The sequence below is a fragment of the Bos javanicus genome, chromosome 4 (assembly GCF_032452875.1).
Source record: "Bos javanicus breed banteng chromosome 4, ARS-OSU_banteng_1.0, whole genome shotgun sequence".
NCBI lineage: Eukaryota > Metazoa > Chordata > Mammalia > Artiodactyla > Bovidae > Bos > Bos javanicus.
Window position 1 is genome coordinate 77,395,442 of NC_083871.1, and position 18,823 is coordinate 77,414,264.

General features: G+C 50.1%; 1 protein-coding gene across 4 annotated transcripts in view; it reads right to left on the reverse strand.

Moving 5' to 3' along the window:
- Nucleotides 1-18,823, reverse strand: part of OGDH (oxoglutarate dehydrogenase) — a 66,711-nt gene continuing 47,888 nt past the window's right edge. For all 4 annotated transcript variants that reach the window (XM_061414431.1, XM_061414429.1, XM_061414432.1 and 1 more), the window contains 14 exons: nucleotides 15,344-15,472; nucleotides 9,667-9,846; nucleotides 9,182-9,334; nucleotides 8,331-8,433; nucleotides 8,041-8,169; nucleotides 7,557-7,707; nucleotides 7,161-7,288; nucleotides 6,815-6,993; nucleotides 6,284-6,355; nucleotides 5,485-5,613; nucleotides 4,789-4,861; nucleotides 1,513-1,676; nucleotides 1,173-1,327; nucleotides 1-1,082 (listed from right to left, as the gene is read on the reverse strand). In XM_061414431.1, coding sequence (XP_061270415.1) covers nucleotides 962-1,082; nucleotides 1,173-1,327; nucleotides 1,513-1,676; nucleotides 4,789-4,861; nucleotides 5,485-5,613; nucleotides 6,284-6,355; nucleotides 6,815-6,993; nucleotides 7,161-7,288; nucleotides 7,557-7,707; nucleotides 8,041-8,169; nucleotides 8,331-8,433; nucleotides 9,182-9,334; nucleotides 9,667-9,846; nucleotides 15,344-15,472 — 1,866 coding nt within the window. In that variant the 3' untranslated portion in view covers nucleotides 1-961. The remainder of the gene's footprint in view (nucleotides 1,083-1,172; nucleotides 1,328-1,512; nucleotides 1,677-4,788; nucleotides 4,862-5,484; nucleotides 5,614-6,283; nucleotides 6,356-6,814; nucleotides 6,994-7,160; nucleotides 7,289-7,556; nucleotides 7,708-8,040; nucleotides 8,170-8,330; nucleotides 8,434-9,181; nucleotides 9,335-9,666; nucleotides 9,847-15,343; nucleotides 15,473-18,823) is intronic.

The window sequence follows — 18,823 nt, forward strand, 5'->3', positions numbered from 1 at the left end:
TCAGGGAGAACTCAGATTTTATGGGTCAAGCCAAATGCAATGCAAAATTGTTCGGTTACTTTTTTTAACCAAAATAAATAAATCAGATTTGTCCCTGTGACGGGTCAGGGGAGCTGGCCCCTTGGCCTTGTGCTGCCCCTCACTCCTGCCCCTCCTCTCCCCCTCTGACCAGCTTTGGCACAGCAGAGAGAAGAATGCTTCGGAGTCTCCATCGCGTTGAAGGGAAGAGGAAAGGAGGTGGCTTGGAAGTGAAGGGAAGGACCAGAGGAGCAGCCGGCGCCCCGGCCCTGAGCGGCACTTCCTGGCCACACCCAGCCCCAGGTGGTGGAGTGTGCACGGCCCCGCACAGGGCCGGGACCCTCTGGAGCGGTGGAAGTGGTCGCTGCAGAGTGGACCCTCCCGCTCTGTGCCAGGTCAGTCTCGGGCCATCTCCCAGCAGCCGTCCTGCAGCAGTGCCCTTGGTCCACCGCATGGTGAGGGTCCTGCCGGAGCCCACCCACCCCACAAACCCTCAGACACCGACGACTCCTGCGAGGCGTTGGGGGCTCAGCTTGGGGAGAGGAGGCCACCCTTGTCCAGGTGTGGGAACCCCTTGCTGGGTGACCAGGACTGCTGGCACAGGGGGATGCCGCATGAGGCCGGTCCTGTGGGGTGAGCTGGGGGGACGGGGTGGGGGCAGATCTTCCCTCCCAGGACACCTGCAGGGGCTCCCTCTCCTCCTCCCGCTCCCCACTGTCTCCATGAAGGCTGTTCAGCTGGACAGAAGCTGTAGCGCCCGGGGGGGCATCTGGCTTGGGGGGCAGCCAAGCACAGGAGGGGCAAACAGCCTAGTTCCTAAGTGAGCACGGGGTGCGTGCGGTATGGACGGGCAGAGGTGCGGGCAGTGCGGAGGCACGATGCTTTAGTTGGAAGCGAGGGGCAGTCGTGAGGTGCAGGGCGGCCCAAGCAGCCCAGGCGGCATCTACGAGAAGTTCTTGAAGGCGTCCAGGTCGAAGGCTGTGTCCAGGAGGCGCTGCAGCTCCGTGAGGTGGGTCTTCTTGTTGCCGGTGGCTGGAGCTGCTGCTGGGTCCCGGCCAGCATACCTGAGGGCGGTGACAGTGAGCGTTGAGGGCCACTGAGGGGACCGGGGCTCGTTACCCTCCCCGGCCCCAGCTGACTGCCCGCGCCCTTACCACACAGGCTTGGCGCGGCTGATGGTGGTTCGCAGCCTGGGCTTCACGTAGTCGTAGTAGCCTTGGTTCTTGTGCTCCTCCTGGCACCAGGCCAGCTCAGCGTTGGGGTACTTCTGGACCTCCTGCAGCAGGAGGTCGAAGGGGAAAGGCGACAGCTGGGGGGAGAGAGAGAAGCTACTGTCAGGAGAAGATGCTCAGAGTAATGGGCAAGGCTGGTGTCCCCAGCAGGGAGCTCAGTGACCCCTAAAAGACGTCCGTGCCAGAAACTCTGGGAAAGCTTGAGGGCCCAATCACCGGGAGGAGGACTGCCAGCACTGGTCTGGGAACCACACGCCCTCACCTGCTCGATCCTGGTGATGGCCACCTGCTCCACCATGTCCCGCGCTTTGCGCTCTCGGGTGAGGTCATAGTACACCTTGCCAGTACAGAAGAGAAGTCTCTTGACGTTTCCTGGGTTCTGTGCTGCAGGGCCATCTTCTGGGATCACCCGCTGGAAGTGGGTTCCTACAAGAGAATCCCCATGGCCAGGGGGTTTGCTCAGGACTTGGCGGAGGGTGTCTAGGGCCTTCCCTCTGTGAGGTGGGGCTGTACCATGGCTGACACCAGAACACACGGTTTCTGAGGGTTAGGACACTGCTCCTCCCACCAGCCTGTGATGTCCTTGAATTAATCCACACTGAGAGAGCCTAACAGGCACGGTAGCCTAACAGCCTTGGAGAGCAAGTGACATCGGTTCATTCTTCAGAACGATCTGCCTCAGACATGGGGGACAGCTAGGACTGGTAGAGCACCCCACGACCGCTCTGCTCAGACTCCTGAGTTTGCAAATACCAAAACTTTCCGAACAAATATTCAGATACTCATGGCCTGAACCATCCCTCTGGGAACAAGGCTGACTTCAGAAAGCTGCATTCAAAATGAGGGGTTCACTGAGTGACACATACGCAGCACACGACATGCTCACATTCACGCCACACACGCAAACGCTAGGATTAGAAGGAAACTACCTTCACACACAAAAAGGCCAGACATGAGACACCCACTGTGAACATCATACCCATCTGCAAAAGATTGAAAGCATTTGCTCTAAGATCAAAACAAGCCAAGAATGTCCGTTCTCACCACTTCTCTTCAACATAACACTGGAATTCTAGCCAGGGCAATTAGGCAAGGAAAAGAAATAAAAGGTATCTAAATTGTAAAGGAATAAGTAAAATCATCTGTTTGTTTTATATGTAGAAACCCCTAAAGATTACACACACACACACACACAAACTTGTTAAAACTAGTAAATGAATTCAGCAAAATTACAGGATAGAAAATTAACACTCAGAATTTAGTTTTATTTCTATGAACAATCTGAAAGTAAAAAAAAAATCCTATTTGAAACAGCATCAAATAAGTAAAATCACTTAGAAATAAACTTAACCAAGAAAATGAAAAACTTGTACACTGAAAACTATAGAACATTACTGAAAGAAATTAAAGATACCAATAAATGTAAAGTCATTTGTGTTCATGGACTGGGAGACTTAACACTGTCACGATGTTAATTCGACCAAAGCAATCTACAGATTCACAATCCTTATCAAAATCCCAAGGACATGGACATTTTTTTTGCAGAAATAAAATCCATCCTAAGATTCATGGTATCCCAAAGGATTCTAAATAGTCAAAACTATCTTGAAAAAGAAAAACAAAGTTGGAGGACTCATGTTTCCTGATTTCAAAACTTATTACAAAGCTACAATATCAGAGCATGGTATTGGCACAAAGACAGATATACAGACCAGTGGAAGAGAACAGAGATCAGAAATAAAGCTTCACGTCTGTGGTCAGATGATTTTGCCAAGAGAAGCAGTAACATCCAATGGGGAAAGGACAGTCTCTTCAACAAATGGTGCTGGGAAAACTGGATACCCATATGCAAATGAAGGTAGGCCCTTACACCACACAGAACACTGACTCAAAATGGATTAAAGGCAGACCAAGAGCTGAAATTACAAAACATAAACACTGAATTTGACAAGGATTTCTTAGATGTGACTTCAAAGGCACAGGCAGCATAAGAAAAAAATAGAAAAAGTGGACTTTATGAAAATTAAAAAAATTTGTACATCAGAAGACAACACAGATGGAAGAAAATAGTTGCAAGTCATATATCTGATAAGGCATCTATATTCAGTAAATGGAGAGAAATCACACAACTCAACAACAAAATAAGCAACCCAATTAAAAAATGGGCAAGGACGTATGACATTTCTCCAAAGACAACATACAGATGGCCAGCAAGCACATGAAAAGATGCTCAACATCACTAATCATTAGGGAAATGAAAATCAAAATTGCAGTGAGATATTACTTCACGGTCATGAGGATGGCTATTGCAAAACAAAGAAACAGAAAACAGTACTACTGCTGGCAAGCCATGTGGAGAAACTGGAACCTTGTGCGCTCTTGGGAACCGCTATGGAAAACAGCACGTTACACTAAAGAGTCACCATGTGACCCAGCAATTCTGCCTCTTGGTATACATCCAAGGTCTTGAAGAGAGACTGGTACACCCATGTTCATAGCAGCATCATTCCCAATGGCTAAAATGTGGAGGCAACCCAGGTGTCCACTGACAGATGAACAAACAAAAAGTGTATATACCATATGCATACAGCAGAATACTAGTCAGCTTTAAAAAAGAAGGAAATTCTGACACATGTTACAACATGGATGAACCCTGAGGATATCATAAGCTAGTCACATAAAGACAAATATTATACAATTCCACTTATATGCAGTTCCTAGAGGAGTCAAACCTATAGAGAGAGAAGGCAGGATGGTGGGCGCCAGCAGCTGGGGGAGAAGGGGTGATGGGGGAGTTGCCTTTCTTCAACCAGGGATCAAACCCGTGCCTCGTGCAGTGGAAGTGCTGCATCTTAACCACTGGACTACCAAGGAAGTCCGGTGAATGTGTTTATTAATGCCACTGAACTGTACACTTAAAAGTGGCTAAGATGGTAAATTTTATATAATGCATATTTCACCATAATAATAATAAAAGGGAAAAAAAACAAAGACAGGATTTACCATGAAAGAAAACTAAAGGGGGCTCCACGGCTGGCAGCAAGTGGGGATGTGCAGGGCTGCTGCGTGCTGCCAGCCGCCTCTGTCTGCTGTCCAGGTGAAAGAAATTGCAATGCTGTGGGCCTCACCTCACACCACTGAGCTGGGTGTTATGCGGCAGGCCCTACCCACCTAGTGCCTTTCCTCTGTCCCTGGCTGCTGTCAGCCCCCAGGAGCAGTGCTCGGGCAGCAGGGTGCACTCTAACCTCGGACTCATTTCACTGCCTCTAAGAGAGTCCTAGGGATGCACCCAGCAAAGGCTGTGGACCCTGGTGGGACAAGAGAAGTCACGCTGTTGGACCAATCTGCACACAAGCTCTGACACCCTGGCTGTCGTGTTCTGTCCTGGCTGTCGTATTGGTCGTCTGACCAATAACACCCTGGTTATTGGTCTTTACCCAATAACCAAAAATGTGGCAAGGACCACAGTGAGACTGACAAGCCCCCTACACAGCAGCAGTTAAGACCCCCTCCAAATGCCCAGCCCCCTGACGCCTACCTGGAAGCATCTCGTCAAAGTTGGACCTGGCTTCGGGATGCCGCAGCAGGGACTTTGGGGTGAAGATGATTAACTGAAAGACAGAAGCACAGGCTCATGACAGACCAGGTTCTAAGTATTCCAGAAGGAGGGCAGTAAGGGGCTGCCCAGGCCTGTCTTCAGAACAGGCCCTCCTGCTGCCCTCCTGGCTCTATAATCAGGAGGAGCACAGGTCTGAGGTGAAAAGAGCAAACAGGATGATTCTGTTTGCCCCCGGGCTCTCTTCCTCTGCCCTGAGATGCTGGGCTCTGCTCAGCTAGGCACCCTCTCCTCCAGGGCCCGCCCTAGTCTGCTCAGAACCCTTGGCACCACTACCCTCTACCTGGGAAGGACACCTGAGCCTTTCCTGGGCATCCCTGCCTGTGGCCAGGGCTGCCCTGCTCCATGGGCCTGCCTGGCCCTGCACGGTGACTGGCAGCAGCAGGAGGCATTCTCCCCTTGGACTCTTCACACACACTCCCACTCACCCTTCAACACCCTGCCAAGGAGCTTGCCTCCTGAGGACCCTCTGTTCCTTCGGCCCCCGAGGGGGCTCACCTCTCCTCCAAGCTCAACACACCACCTACAACCCCCCGCTCACATGTCCATCCTCCCATTGGGCTGGGGCCCTGGAGTCCTCAGGCCAGGCCTCTCTGAGCAGGGATACCCTCAACTGACCGGCTTCCGGAAGGGCAGGAGAATCTGGCGACGTAGCACGTGGAAGAAGTTGCCAGGGGTGGAGCAGTTGACAACAACCCAGTTGCAATCATACAGCTGATTTATGTCAAAGTTGGCTTCCTTAAGGTCCTATAGCAAAGAGGGAAAAGGCCAGAGGCCCAGTGGCTCTAAGCACCCTGCTGTGGGAGGCACTGAGGCAGACAGCTTCAGAAGGCCCCGGGTCCCAGCCTCAGGCACCTCAGCTCCCTATGAGATGCACACAAAGGGGACACTGACGGAGCTCAGCCAGCCAGCTCTAAGCTCTGAATGGAATTCTCAGTCCCACATTTATCCCTATGTCTCTGAAAACTACTGCCTGGCCTAGGACAGACACAGGGTCTAGCTAAAACCAATTCAGACTTTCCTTAGAAACTGACTCCCAGTAATTTCCTCTCAGCTCTTGGAGTTTCACTAAAATCACCCCAGAGTTCTTTCCTCTAAAATGTTTGCCTAGGGAACTCCCTGGCGGTCTAGTGGTTAGGACTCTGAGCTGTCACTCCTGAGCGCACAGGTTCAATCCCAGGCCAGGGAACTAAGATCCTGAAAGCTGCAATAAATAACTTGCCTGAATCAAAACACAGACAGTACTACTCCTAAAAGCTTCTGCTGCAGGAAGCAGTCTGGTAGTATCTTCTATGCTCTGAAGAGGCCTCTCATTTCCAGGACACAAGCAGGCTTGGGCCCACCTGTGACTCCTGAGAGGGACAGAGCACTGGTACCTTCAGAGGCGCCCACAGACGCCCAGGTGGTGGCTACTTACCGGCAGGACGTCTGGATCATCATTGCACATCTGCAGGAACCTCTCTGGCCTGGCGGAGGAATGTTCTGGGCCCTGGAACCAGATACACAAGTTACAGATGAGGAGCTTCCCCCATTCTGACAGCTGCATTCAGTACTTCTCTTCCTTAACCAACTTTCTCATTTCTGGTCTGAAAAACACCAAGTTATCTCTTTCCTGCCAATAGTTTAATTCCTTCTTCTGCCTATGGAGTGGAGGGGAAGTTTCCACATCAGGACAGGGCCCAGTACTCCTGGCTCCTCATGGCTTCCAAATTGGAGTGTTAAGAAAACCCCTCACAGGGCCTGGGGGAGGAGGGAGGGAGAGCACAGGGACTGCCTGAACCCAAGAGGCCCAGCCACACCCCCACTTCTTACCCAGAACAGAGCAGGGCCTGCCTCTTGCCTCCAAGGCAGGTGGGAAACACCAGCAGAGCCTGCACCTGCCAGTCTCGGGACCAGGGTCCCAGGCAGGCCCTTCCTAGGTCTGCCAGGGAAGGGGTAGGGGGCTCACCATGCCCTCCATGCCATGGGGCAGCAGCAGCACAATGCCGTTCTGCCGCACCCACTTGGCTTGTCCTGGGCAGATGAACTGGTCGATGATGCACTGGGCCGTGTTATGGAAGTCACCAAACTGGGCCTCCCAGAGGACCAGGGCGTTAGGACTGGCCATTGCAAAACCCAGCTCGAAGCCTGCAGAGTAGGAGAAAGGGAGGAGACCAGACAGCAGTCAGCTGGTGGGTGGGAAGGGGAGGTGGGGAGGAGGGGGTGAAAAGGGAAGAAGGGGTGGTCGGGGAAGCAGTGGGGAGAGGGTGGCTGGGGAGGAAAGGGAGGTGGGCCTTGCAGGCCCCAGTGCTCACCCAGGACCCCGTACTCGGACAGTGAGCTGTTGCACACGGTGTAGGGGGCCTGGTTGGGCCAGAGGTGGTTCATGGGGATGCAGGTTCTCTTGTCCACGTTCTGGTCATGCAGGACGTGGTGGCGATGGCTGCGGCAGAACAGCATAGATTAGCAGGCAGGACCCAGCCCTGCACGCAGCTCAGACTAGACTCCATGCACAGCCGCTGCTGGGGGCACAGAGCCTGGTTCTTAACAGAAGCATCTGATCAGAGCAGGAATAGGGTGCTTCTGGGCCTGAGACAATGGGATCTAACGACTGCTTCCTGGCAGTGATTTTCTTCTGGAAGACAAACACCACAGCCCTTCTTTTGTGTCTCCTCCACTCTGAAGGGCCACAAGAACACCAAGGCCATTACCTAAAAGTGCCCCGCTCCACATCCTGGCCGCTCAGCCGGATATGGATGCCCTCCTTCAGTAGGGAGCCAAAAGCCATGTACTCCGCCAGAGCCCAGTCCACAGTCCTGTTCTTCACCAGCTCCCCACGGGTCTTCAGGATCCGGCTCAGCCCTGCAGAGGCAGACGGTGTTCACCAGCCGCCCCGAACACTCTCTTAGGACAAGAGCTCCCTACAGCCCCAGCTTCTGGGGTCCAGAGTTGCCAGAGGAGTGGCGTCTGGACCAGGGAGGCTGTGACATCCTGTGCCTTCATCCACCGCTCTGCTGGCTGAGGACCGCGCCGGGGCAGGGGTGAGGTGACAGGGCTACTCTCATCCCACCACCTTGCTCGGCCTTGAACGAGGCAGGAACCTGAGCCAGGTGGGGACCAGTCTTAGGCCAGAGGGGAGTCGGCACTACTTCGGAAGGCCCGGGTGGTGGCAGAGGTGGGGCAGGGCACCCTCACCTCCGTGAATGGTGAAATCCTCCACAGGCACGGAGCTGGCCACGTTCCCAATGTGTGTGAGAATGTCCTCCGTCAGGCCCGTGGAGGGGCAGGTCATGCTCCTCGGCTGCCCGTCCAGGGTGAAGAAGCCTGGGACAGAAAGGGCAGGCTGACATAGGAACTGTGGACATGTGAAATGCTGCTGAGAGGTGGCCGAGATCTTCTTCCCTTGAGAATGGCAGTCGGGAGTCCAATTCTGGGACCCATGGGGTGTGGGCGGAAGAGGTTCACCGGTGGCATGCCTCACTCACCAGGCCAGGGGGAGTCCAGCCAGTGCTTGATGTGCAAGATCTTTTCGTCCTTGGACCTGGCGAAGGCCTCCTCACAGATCTTGTCATATTTGGAGATCTCCTCCTAGAGGATTGGGCACAACGCAGCCGTCAGGGCTGCTGTGCATAGGGCATGCCGGGCACCCAGCCAGCACACACCGAGCCAGCACACACTGGCACTTTCCCAGTGCGGAGTCCCTCAGACCCCACGGGCTCCTGGGTTCTCCTCCCAACACGCATCACCTCTGGGAGATCTGTGGGAAGCCTAGTACAGTGTTTCCGTCCCAACGGCTTCTTCTCCACTGCAGACTGTGGGTCCTACTTACCCTCCCTCCAGTCTTCCTGATGAACTGGTCCAGTTCTCGGGCTCCAAGCATAGCCTCAGGAGGACTGAACCTGAGTGCCATCTCGGCACCTGCCCTGATCCCAGCACCACCCTCATTCACAGGCCCCTGACTCTGCATGCTCATGACCCACACCGCTCGTCTCTCTCCATCACCCTGCATGGGCCTTCCCCCTCATGACCAGCCAGAGAGACCAGCTCACAAGTGGGTCCCTCACCACCCTCTCTCCCTCTCACCCCTCTGCACTGGGTTCCACGGGCCTCAGAGGCCACGGTGAAGTCCTCTCAGGTCCCACCTCCCTCATGTAACTAACCCCTCAGTAGCCTGGACCTTCCAGGTTATGTGCTGAAATGCTGTAGTTGTAAGTATTTCACACGTTCTCACTTGGACCCTAAGTGCTCTGCAGAAGTGAGCACTGGCCCTGTGGCGGGTCTTTTCCATCCCTCCTTGGCTCCGGAAAGAGCCACCAGGACAGGGCCAGGGACGCACCTCGTACTCAGGCTGGTTGACCACGCCCTGCGACACCAGCAACTCTGCGTACTTCTGCAGCACGGGCTTCTGTTTGCGGATCTGCTTGTACATCAGCGGCTGGGTGAACATGGGCTCATCCATCTCGTTGTGGCCATTGCGCCGGTAACACACCTGGGCACACCGGGAGACCCCAGCATCAGGGCCCATGTCGGTCGGGACCCAGGACCTATGAGGAGCTATCCCATTTCTCCTGGTTGACACCTCAGTTGACCTCTAGAAATATGGTCCTATCTCCTGCTCCTTCACACACTAGAATTGCTTTGACTGTCCCCCAAGATGAAACAAGAGTGACCTGGGACTATCTTGGGACAGGACCCCAGTTACCTTCTTGCCCAGATCGGGTCACCCAAAGACACAGGAGCTCTTGGGAGGGGAAGGGAGGTGTGCCCTGGCCCTAGGGAGCCCTAACCCCTCTCTCCAGGACACAAGCTAAGGTCACTCACCAGGTCCACCACCACATCCTTGTGGAAGGTGCTCCTCCACTCGGCTGCAACTTTGCACACATACATGACTGCCTCCGGGTCATCCGAGTTCACGTGGAAGATAGGGGCATTCACCACTCGGGCCACATCAGTGGGGTAGGGCGAGGAGCGGGCCATGCGCGGGTCTGTGGTGAAGCCGATCTGCAAGGGACAGGCAGCTTGGCCAGGGGGATTGGGCACACTGCTAAGCATTAGCAGGACAGAAGGAGGGTGGGCCAGGGCAAGCCCACCCCCAGGCCAATGGCATGGTGGGGACAGGGCTGGGGTGAGAGTGGATATGTCTGAGGGTGAGGGTGGGGCTAATGGCAGGCAGGGCAGAGCTGAAGGTCACCTGCTGGAGGTCACCTGGCTGTGTGTAGCCTACGCTTGAGACAGTCCCTAAAGGGCTATTTAAAAAAAAAGTTTTTTTTTTCCTATTCTGGTAACAAAATTCATACATGTTGAACAGTTTGGAAGAGAGTATGAAAAATTAAAATCATCTATATTCTACCGGTTTCAGTGTAAATATCTTGATGCTTTCCTTTCTAGATGATTTTCTTTGCATGAACACACATGCCAATATAAATATAAAATTTCAGATCCTACTATTTCTATAATTTTGCACTCTGTTCACTAACATGAGTATTTTTTCTTTGAAAAGAAAATTTAAAGGTCTCATCACTTAGATACATTAAAACTGTATCATATATTTGTAATTTTATAATTTGCATTTAAAATTTATTTTTATGAACTACTTCAAACATCCAAAAAGTATGATACTACATGGCCCTGAAAGTTGATGACACGGTTTCCACATGTTGCTATATGTATCCCATATGTCCATAAACAGTACATCGATAGCTGTCATGTCCAACTCTTTGCAACCCCAGGACAGTAGCCCACTAGGCTCCTCTGTCCATGGAATTCTCCAGGCAAGAATAACAGAAGTGGATTGCCATTTCCTTCTCCAGGGGATCTTCCTGACCCAGAACTGTAACTCGAGTCTCCTGCATTGCAGGTGGATTCTTTACCACTGAGTCACCAGGGAAGCCCCTTCTTAGGCTTAGTGAAGTCGCTCAGTCATGTCTGACTCTGCAACCCCATGGACTGCAGGTTACCAGGCTCCTCTGTCCATGGGATTTTCCAGGCAACAATACTGGAGTGGGTTGCCATTTCCTTCTCCAGGGGATCTTCCCCACCCAGGGATTGAAACTGGGTCTCCCGCATTGTAGGCAGACGCTTTACTGTCGGAGCCACCAGGGAAGTCCTGATTATTAAAATTAAAAAGGCTTACTGGTATCATTTCAGGCTCACGAAAAAGTTGGAGCTACAGAGAACTCCCAGATTCTTTATTCAGATTCAACAACGGTTCCTATTTTGCCCCTTTTATTATACAGACTCTTTCCGTTAGACACACACACATTTTTTCTGAACCATTTTCAGGTAAGTTGTAGACCAAAAGACTGTCCCTAGTCCTTAAAACATGGACAAAGCCTTACCAGCCATAGTGCAGTTCTCAGTTCACTCAGTTTAACATTACAGAATACTGTTACAAGACTCCTCAGTATACACATTTCAATAGTCCTAATGATATCCAGCCTTTCCTGCCTCAGCCCGGTACTCAATCCAGCACTTCACTGTGCATTAGTTACCACCTCTCTGTGGTCGCCCTTAATCTGGAAGGCTCCTTACTCTTTTTGGTTTTCATAACACTAACATTTTGGAAGAGTATTTCCATGTCTTTTAAACTACAGAGATATACTTTTTATGTACCTTACATATGGTAGCATACTCTATATGCTGTACAGATTCTTTTCAACTTGCTTTCTGTTCAAATTTACATTCATGGTTCATCCAGGATGAAACATGGACCTCTACTTTCCTAGCAGTAGTGGTGAAATCTAAGTACTAAATGGTACCACAGTTCATTTATCCATTCTCCTGTCTGTGGATGTTGTTTCCAACTTATGATTAATACACTGTTACTGTACACAGTCCTACACCGGTTTTCTCCAGCAAACACTTGAGTTATGTGCAAACACTTGAGTCCTCCTAGGAAGGGAAAACTAAGCCACAGGGTCTGAGCTCTACACTCGAATACCCGCAAGCGCTCTCCAAAGTGGCTGGGCCACGCACCCTTCCCCAGCAGCAAGGGTGCCCTGCATTTTCACTCACCATACTGTGACTGTTTCACCAGGATATTAAATATTTTAATGATTATATAATACTGTCTCCTACAGTTTTGCCAAAATTTATACAAAGACTTGTTGGTTTTGATAAACATTCTTATACAAAAATAGTTTGCATCTGATGGCTTCCTTAGGAGAAAAATGTAGAAGGGGAAATCCTAGGTGTGTTCTTAGAAATGAGAGCCTCAGCCAAGCAGGCCTCTCTTTTCCTGCTACAGATCTTCTTAACTGACCCCACATCACGATAGATGGTACCAAAACCAGCAGAAAGACTGAAAAAAACATTAGAAAAACTGTAGGTCTTTACAGAAGTCTGAGAGTTCTTTATTTATGATGAATTGCTTTTACATAAACTCCTTTATCACATTGACTAAAGAAAAGATTAGAACTAGTCAGACACTGATGAGAACATTAAAAAATGATGTACCAGCGAGAATTCTGATGAACACTTACAGAGACCATGCACAATCCCATGGCCTATCTGGGACTCCCCACAGGGAGATGTGGGTAGGCACCAGGTAAGATAGGAATCATAACATGCACGTTACAACTAGAATCTCACAGAAACTGAACTGCTTTGAAGTTTTGAGGTCTCAGTCCCCCAGACGCCCTCCCCAATATCTGCCACTGTTACTGACTTCTGTATCTTTAAGCGTATATGGTGGGTATATGTGCACCCACTGACACACACACTCACAGATAGAGAGCTGTACTCCACAGTATATATAGATCCATTCTTTCACATGGCTTTATTACACTGTGGTTGCTGTTAACTTAACATTAGTGCTTATTTACGCGTGTGTGCTAAGTCACTTCAGTCATGTCTGACTCTTTGCGACCCCACAGACTGTGGCCCACCAAGCTCCTCTATCTATGGGATTGTCCAGGCAAGAATACTGGAGTGGGTTGCCATGCCCTCCTCCAGGGGATCTTCCCGACCCAAGGATGGAACCTGTGGTCTCTTATGTCTCCTGCATCGGCAGGCAGGTTCATTACCACTAGCGTCACCAGGCTCTATTCTAAACACTCTGCTGCTGCTGCTGCTAAGTCACTTCAGTCGTGTCCGACTCTGTGCGACCTCATAGACAGCAGCCCACCAGGCTCTGCCGTCCCTGGGATTCAGGCAAGAACACTGGAGTAGAGTTGCCATTTCCTTCTCCAATGCATGAAAGTGAAAAGTGAAAGTGAAGTTGCTCAGTTGTGTCCGACTCCTAGCGACCCCATGGACTGCAGCCCACCAGGCTCCTCCGTCCAAGGGAGTTCCCAGGCAAGAGTACTGGAGTGGGGTGCCAGGGCTGTATATGTATATGATTTATATGTATTAGTTCATTAAAGCTTGGTAACACATGTATAGATCTATCATAAATTACTTACCAGCTCCCTACTGATGCAGTGGTACAAGTTTTGGTTTCCAGTCTTGCTGCAGCACTGTGGGACATCTCCACAATGCCCCCCCACATGATTATATATTTCAGCTTTATATACTTACATCTTTCTTCCAGTTTCATTAAGATATTAATTGTGCAGCAGTGATACACACACACACACACACACACACACACACATATATACTGTGACTGAACTGTATGGCTTACGGGATCTTAGTTCCCCAACCTGGGACTGAACTCGTGCCCCCCTGGGGTGGAAGCATGGGGTCTCAACCACTGGATTGCCAGGGGAATCCCCTAAACAAAATTTTAAAAGACTTTGGCACCTCTCCTGTGTGCCAGGATCCATAAGAGATTACAAAATAGATTCTGCCATCAGAATATATTTTCAAAAAAAAAAAAAAAAAAAAAAATCTCCTGGGATGAAATTCATCTGACTCTGGAGACTACGTATAGAAAAACTTTTCTCTTAAAAAAAAAAAAAACAAAAAACCTCCCCGTGTCTTGGGCTTCCAATCCCTTTGAATGATCTTTGCTGTACTGTTTCCAGACTGAAGACCATGCTGCTGGCAACTCAGCTCCTACCCAACAAGCACTAAAGACTATCTGTGCTTGGTCATCTGTATAAAACACAGTTCAGTGATGCACTGCTTTTTAGACCTTTCTCTTTCTTTGGTGTTTTTCTAATACTGTTTTCTAAAAGAAGCAATTCAAATATCAACTCTCAAGCAAGCTATTCAACTCTCTGCTCAATTTTCTCCTGTGTAAAATGGAAATGATCACACCTACCACATGGGTAAGACAGGGATCACGCTTTAAGTTGGAGGATGTGAAGTCACTAATTTAGTCTGGCACACAGGAGGCACTCCATAAGCAGTAGCTGTTATATACTGTGTGTTACACTCATTCTAATGCTCCTCGTCTTGTGTTTGATACTGTACATTTTAAGTTCTGGGGCCTTCTCTATGTACTGACTACATTTACTTTCATGTTTAAATTTTCCCTTCTTCCTCTCTATTTCTTGCTGGGACAGTTGCAACTGTGTGTCTTCCTCTAACTCATTCCACATGTATCAACAAACCATCTTCATAAATCAAACTGTCTCGTCACTTCCTGGTTTCGGTCCTCCAAGGGTCTCTCAACACATCTGGAGTAAGACCCTGTTTCTTGGGGGCCATGCAGAAGCAGCTGATGGCTGCTTTCTCTCAAAAAAACCCCTCAAACCTTAGATGTGACAGCCTTATCACCTCCCTTGGACAGAGGGGACCCTTCCCTGACTTGCTCCGCTGCCCCCTAACATTTGCCTACTTGACCCTGCATTTCCACCTAAAGGTCAAATCCTCAGAGAAACATCTGCAGGCTAACCCAATGCCTGGTAGGTCCCCTGCCCCCTCACCCAGAACTATAAGCTCTATAATGACAGGCAGTGTGCCCTTTCTCTGCTTGTTACCTGACACAGCACCAGTACTTAAAGGAACTCAAATATCTATTATATGAGAGCTCACCCATGTTGGTGGGATGAACTCTCGGATGCACGGCACAGTAAATAACAGATATAACCATGTTAAATGTTTTAGAGTTGGGCAGAGATATTTACTTATAAGAATGTTCAACAAGTGTTATTTGAAACTGAAAAATAAGAATCTTAGTTAAAAGTCTAACAACACAGCAATATGTTTTATGAAACAACCTATAATGTATATTGTTATCAAAATTAATATTTTAAGAATATATAATGACATGAGACAACACTGTGGTAAGTAAGAAGTGGATGTAAAACTGTGTATATAGAACCCCAGTTTCTTAAGAAAGAAAAGCCATCTAAATGCTTGTGGGTCTAGTAGAAAATATTCCAAAATAATATCATGCTCTTAAAATAGCATAATTAAAACCTCTCTACTTTAAAGAAAGTATCCTGTTTGTCCAAGTTTATTAATCAGAAAACAACAAATGTACTAAATGATAAGAACATGTCCCTCTAAGTAAGACTGACGTGAGCAAAGAAGCCTCAGGACAAAGTCTAATTGCTGATGTGGCCTCCTTAGCCTGCTCTGCTGCAAAGACCCCAGAGCCACCCGTTACCTGGTTGTTGACGACCACGTGGACAGTGCCATGAGTCGTGTAAGATGGCAGGTCACTCAGGTGGAAGGTCTCATAAACGATGCCCTGGCCAGCAAATGCGGCGTCCCCATGCAGAAGGATGGACATGACCTACAGACAGGCAAAGGAGAACCCAAATCTGACGCGGTCCTGGCCACATGTCCACAGGGCACGTGGGAGAGTACGTCATGATCCACTTTTCAAAAAATGTAGTATTTATTTATTTTTGGCTGTGCTGGTCGTTGCTGCTGTGTGGGCTTTTCTCCAGTTGCAGAGAGTGGGAGTTACTTTCTAGTTGTGGTGCACGGGCTTTTCACTGCGGTGGCTTCTCTTGTTGCAAAACACGGATTCTATGGCACAAGGGCTCAGCGGTCGCGGCTCCTGGCCTCTAGAGCATAGGCTCAGTAGTTCTGGCACGCAGGCTTAAATGTTCTGCAGCATGTGGGATATTCCCAGCCCAGGGACTGAACCCATGTCTCCTGCACTGCAAGTGGATTCTTTACCACTGAGCCACAAGGGAAGCCCCAAATGATGTATTTTGAGATCATTTCAAACTTAGAAAGAAAGTGGCAGGAAAGCACAGACCCCCAGGCCCCTCCCAGCCCTCCCCTGTGATGTGCTCCAGGTGGTGTGCTCCACGTCCGCACACCTGCCACCCAACCACCATCTGCTGCAAAGCCAATGCCCACTGCCCCTGAACCCACCATGCAGGACCCTTTCAAAGGAAAGCAATGCTGGCCCAGAGCCCATCCTCCCCAGATCCCATGCAGACGCGCTCTCAGGGCCACGCCTCTTCGGCTTCTCTGACCCGGAACAGCCCCTTGTCTCTCCTGTCTCCACATTCTGGACAGGCCTTGGGCCCCAACAGTCCTTCGTGAACAGACTCAGGAATGGTGCGTGCCATACCTGGGACACCCGAGGTGGCCTGCCCCATGTGAATGCAGACAGGTAGTTGTCCAGGTTTCTCCCTTTAAACTCACCATTTCTCCTCGGTAAGGAGCACAGTGAGGAGAACCTTTACATCCTGCTCCTCACCACACCCCCACCCACCCAGCAGCCTCCATGGCACCTCCTGGATGCTGCCAGGTGTCACCCCTACCTTTATGCACTCGTGTTACGTAACAGTGTTCTCTCGACTTTTATTTGTATTAATATGTGCTCACGGATTCCTGTTGTATTCAATGGGCTCTAACTGACTACTATCAATAGTAACTTTGATGTTCACATCGTCCTGGGACAGACTTGGTGTGGGAGCCCCATGCCGTCGGAACATGCCCCTGGGTTCATGGTGCGGGGGGCCCTCCCCGCTTTCCGGCACAAGAGCTCTCAGCCTCCTGCCCAGCCCTGGAATCGGACATTTCTCTAAGGAGCCTGGTTCCTTCAGTGCAAGATCGCCTTTAAGACAATTTGTGTGCTCATCACTACTAGAACATCATCACTTCTAGGCTCTTTCAGCCCAGAGCCAAAAAATGGATACTAAGTTCACATACAGAGATTTCTCAGTTTACACACTGCATAACTACAACACCTCCAGTTCCGATCCTTTTTCTGTGCCTCCCTCCTTCCACGTTTATAAACACCTCCTGCACCGTCAGACACCATACCCACTGTCCTCAGTACTTGCTGGCTTGCTACCCCCATGACCCTGCCACACCTATTCGTTGACGCCCTCTTGCCATGTGTCCTCAGCTCCTCTCACCTACCTGGTCCTCACGCCAGGAAGGGAAGGTCCATGTGCTCTTCAGAGACAAAATCTAGATTCTTTTTGTAGAAATTACATATTTTTTTTCTGAAACACTGAAGGTTATGTAACAAATACTCCAGCTTCCTGGATTCTGGGTTTAACAGAAATCAGATAATTGCCTAGAGGTTTGGGATGAGTAGCAAGGACGGCAAGTGTGGCAGACTGGTGGGGTCTGACCCGTCCACTGAGCAGGGCAAGCGTGGGCTCAGAGAGAGGGGTAAGGCTGGGGGCCTGTGGGCACGGGCCATTCACACTGGGCAGGGCACCCCCGTGGACCGGGCACTCCCTCAGACAAGCACCTGGCGACCATATGGGGCTAACCAGCCTCTCCTGGCCTCACAGGATTGATTGCTGTTATCATCTGAAGCATGTTAGATATGCTCCATCGCTTTTCTCTAGTTATTTCATTACTTTTGAGGGTGTTTCCAGTATTCTGAGCAAGCAATGCCTGCATGGCTGTGTCTATAATTTATGAATGTGAATATCACATAATGTTTTCTGCGATCTTGTTCCCCTCCCTGGCCACAAATGCCTGGCAAAGTGTCCTAGCCACAGAGAGCAGAAATGCTGGAGGTACCAGTCATTGGTATTGCTCTCCTCCCCATCCCTCCCCTGCCACAGTGGCACTGGTGGCCTCGGGGGCTGCGCAGGAAGCCACTTTGTGCCTGTCTGGAGTTTCTGTGGCACCGTCCAGGCTCCCAAGCCCAGGGAAGTAACTCTCATGTCCCAACATCCTCCCCACAGCTATACTCTTTCTCTGTGATGCAGGAACCACTTCCTATTCCAAATGCCACCTCTGGCTGGGACCCCATTACCCTCAAACAATCCAAATACAGTATGAATAGAGTTACAGTGTCTTGATTTAAAGAACCTAGTCAACTAATAACTGGCTCCACCTCTAAAGTCTGAGGCTCACCAGGGCATCCTTCGGCCAGGCTGCCTCCCACCCACTTCAGCCCTGTTCTGCCCGTAGCACCTCTCCTACCCGCCACCCCCCACCCACCACAATCTCCAGGGAACATTCTTTTTTTCCCATCTACCTAAGTCCTGCTGTTTAACTAAATATGACAACTATGTGCTCTATCAATGAGAAGACCCGACTGCCTTTCATCCCACTCCCTCCATGCCCACGCACCCCTCCGAAGCTCTTTACCAGTTAGCCTGCAGCTTTACGCCTCAATGTGTATGTTCTATTGCTTTCTCACACGTGACCCTGTTTCTAGGAGGAATAGACGCTTGAGAGCACGGCGGAGATGCTGACTTCAAACACGCCCCAGAATGCTCACACAGACACTACAAAAAGTTGGTTTTCCTGATTGCTTGGCTTTGAGGTTGTCTTTAGTAAGAACTATATAATTTGTAAAAGACAGACTTACACTTTGAGATCAAACAAGAACAAACAGTTACAACCCATTGAGGATTTATATATACCAGCAGGCTGGCTAATCAACATTAAGCATTCACCATCACATATCTGGAAAATACTGGTACTAGGGCCATCCAGACCTCGAGCTATTCTCCACCTCTGTACTAGGACTATCCATACCTCGAGCTGTCCTCCATCTCTAAATGGTGCCACCCTAATACTGACTGGGCCATCTCTTCTATCTGTCAGCTTCACAATTCCTCCTTTAGGCTCACCCACACCTCTTCCTTAAGACCCTGTCCTCTTGTTCAATGACGAAACCTCTTTGACCATCATGATTATCTTGCAAGAC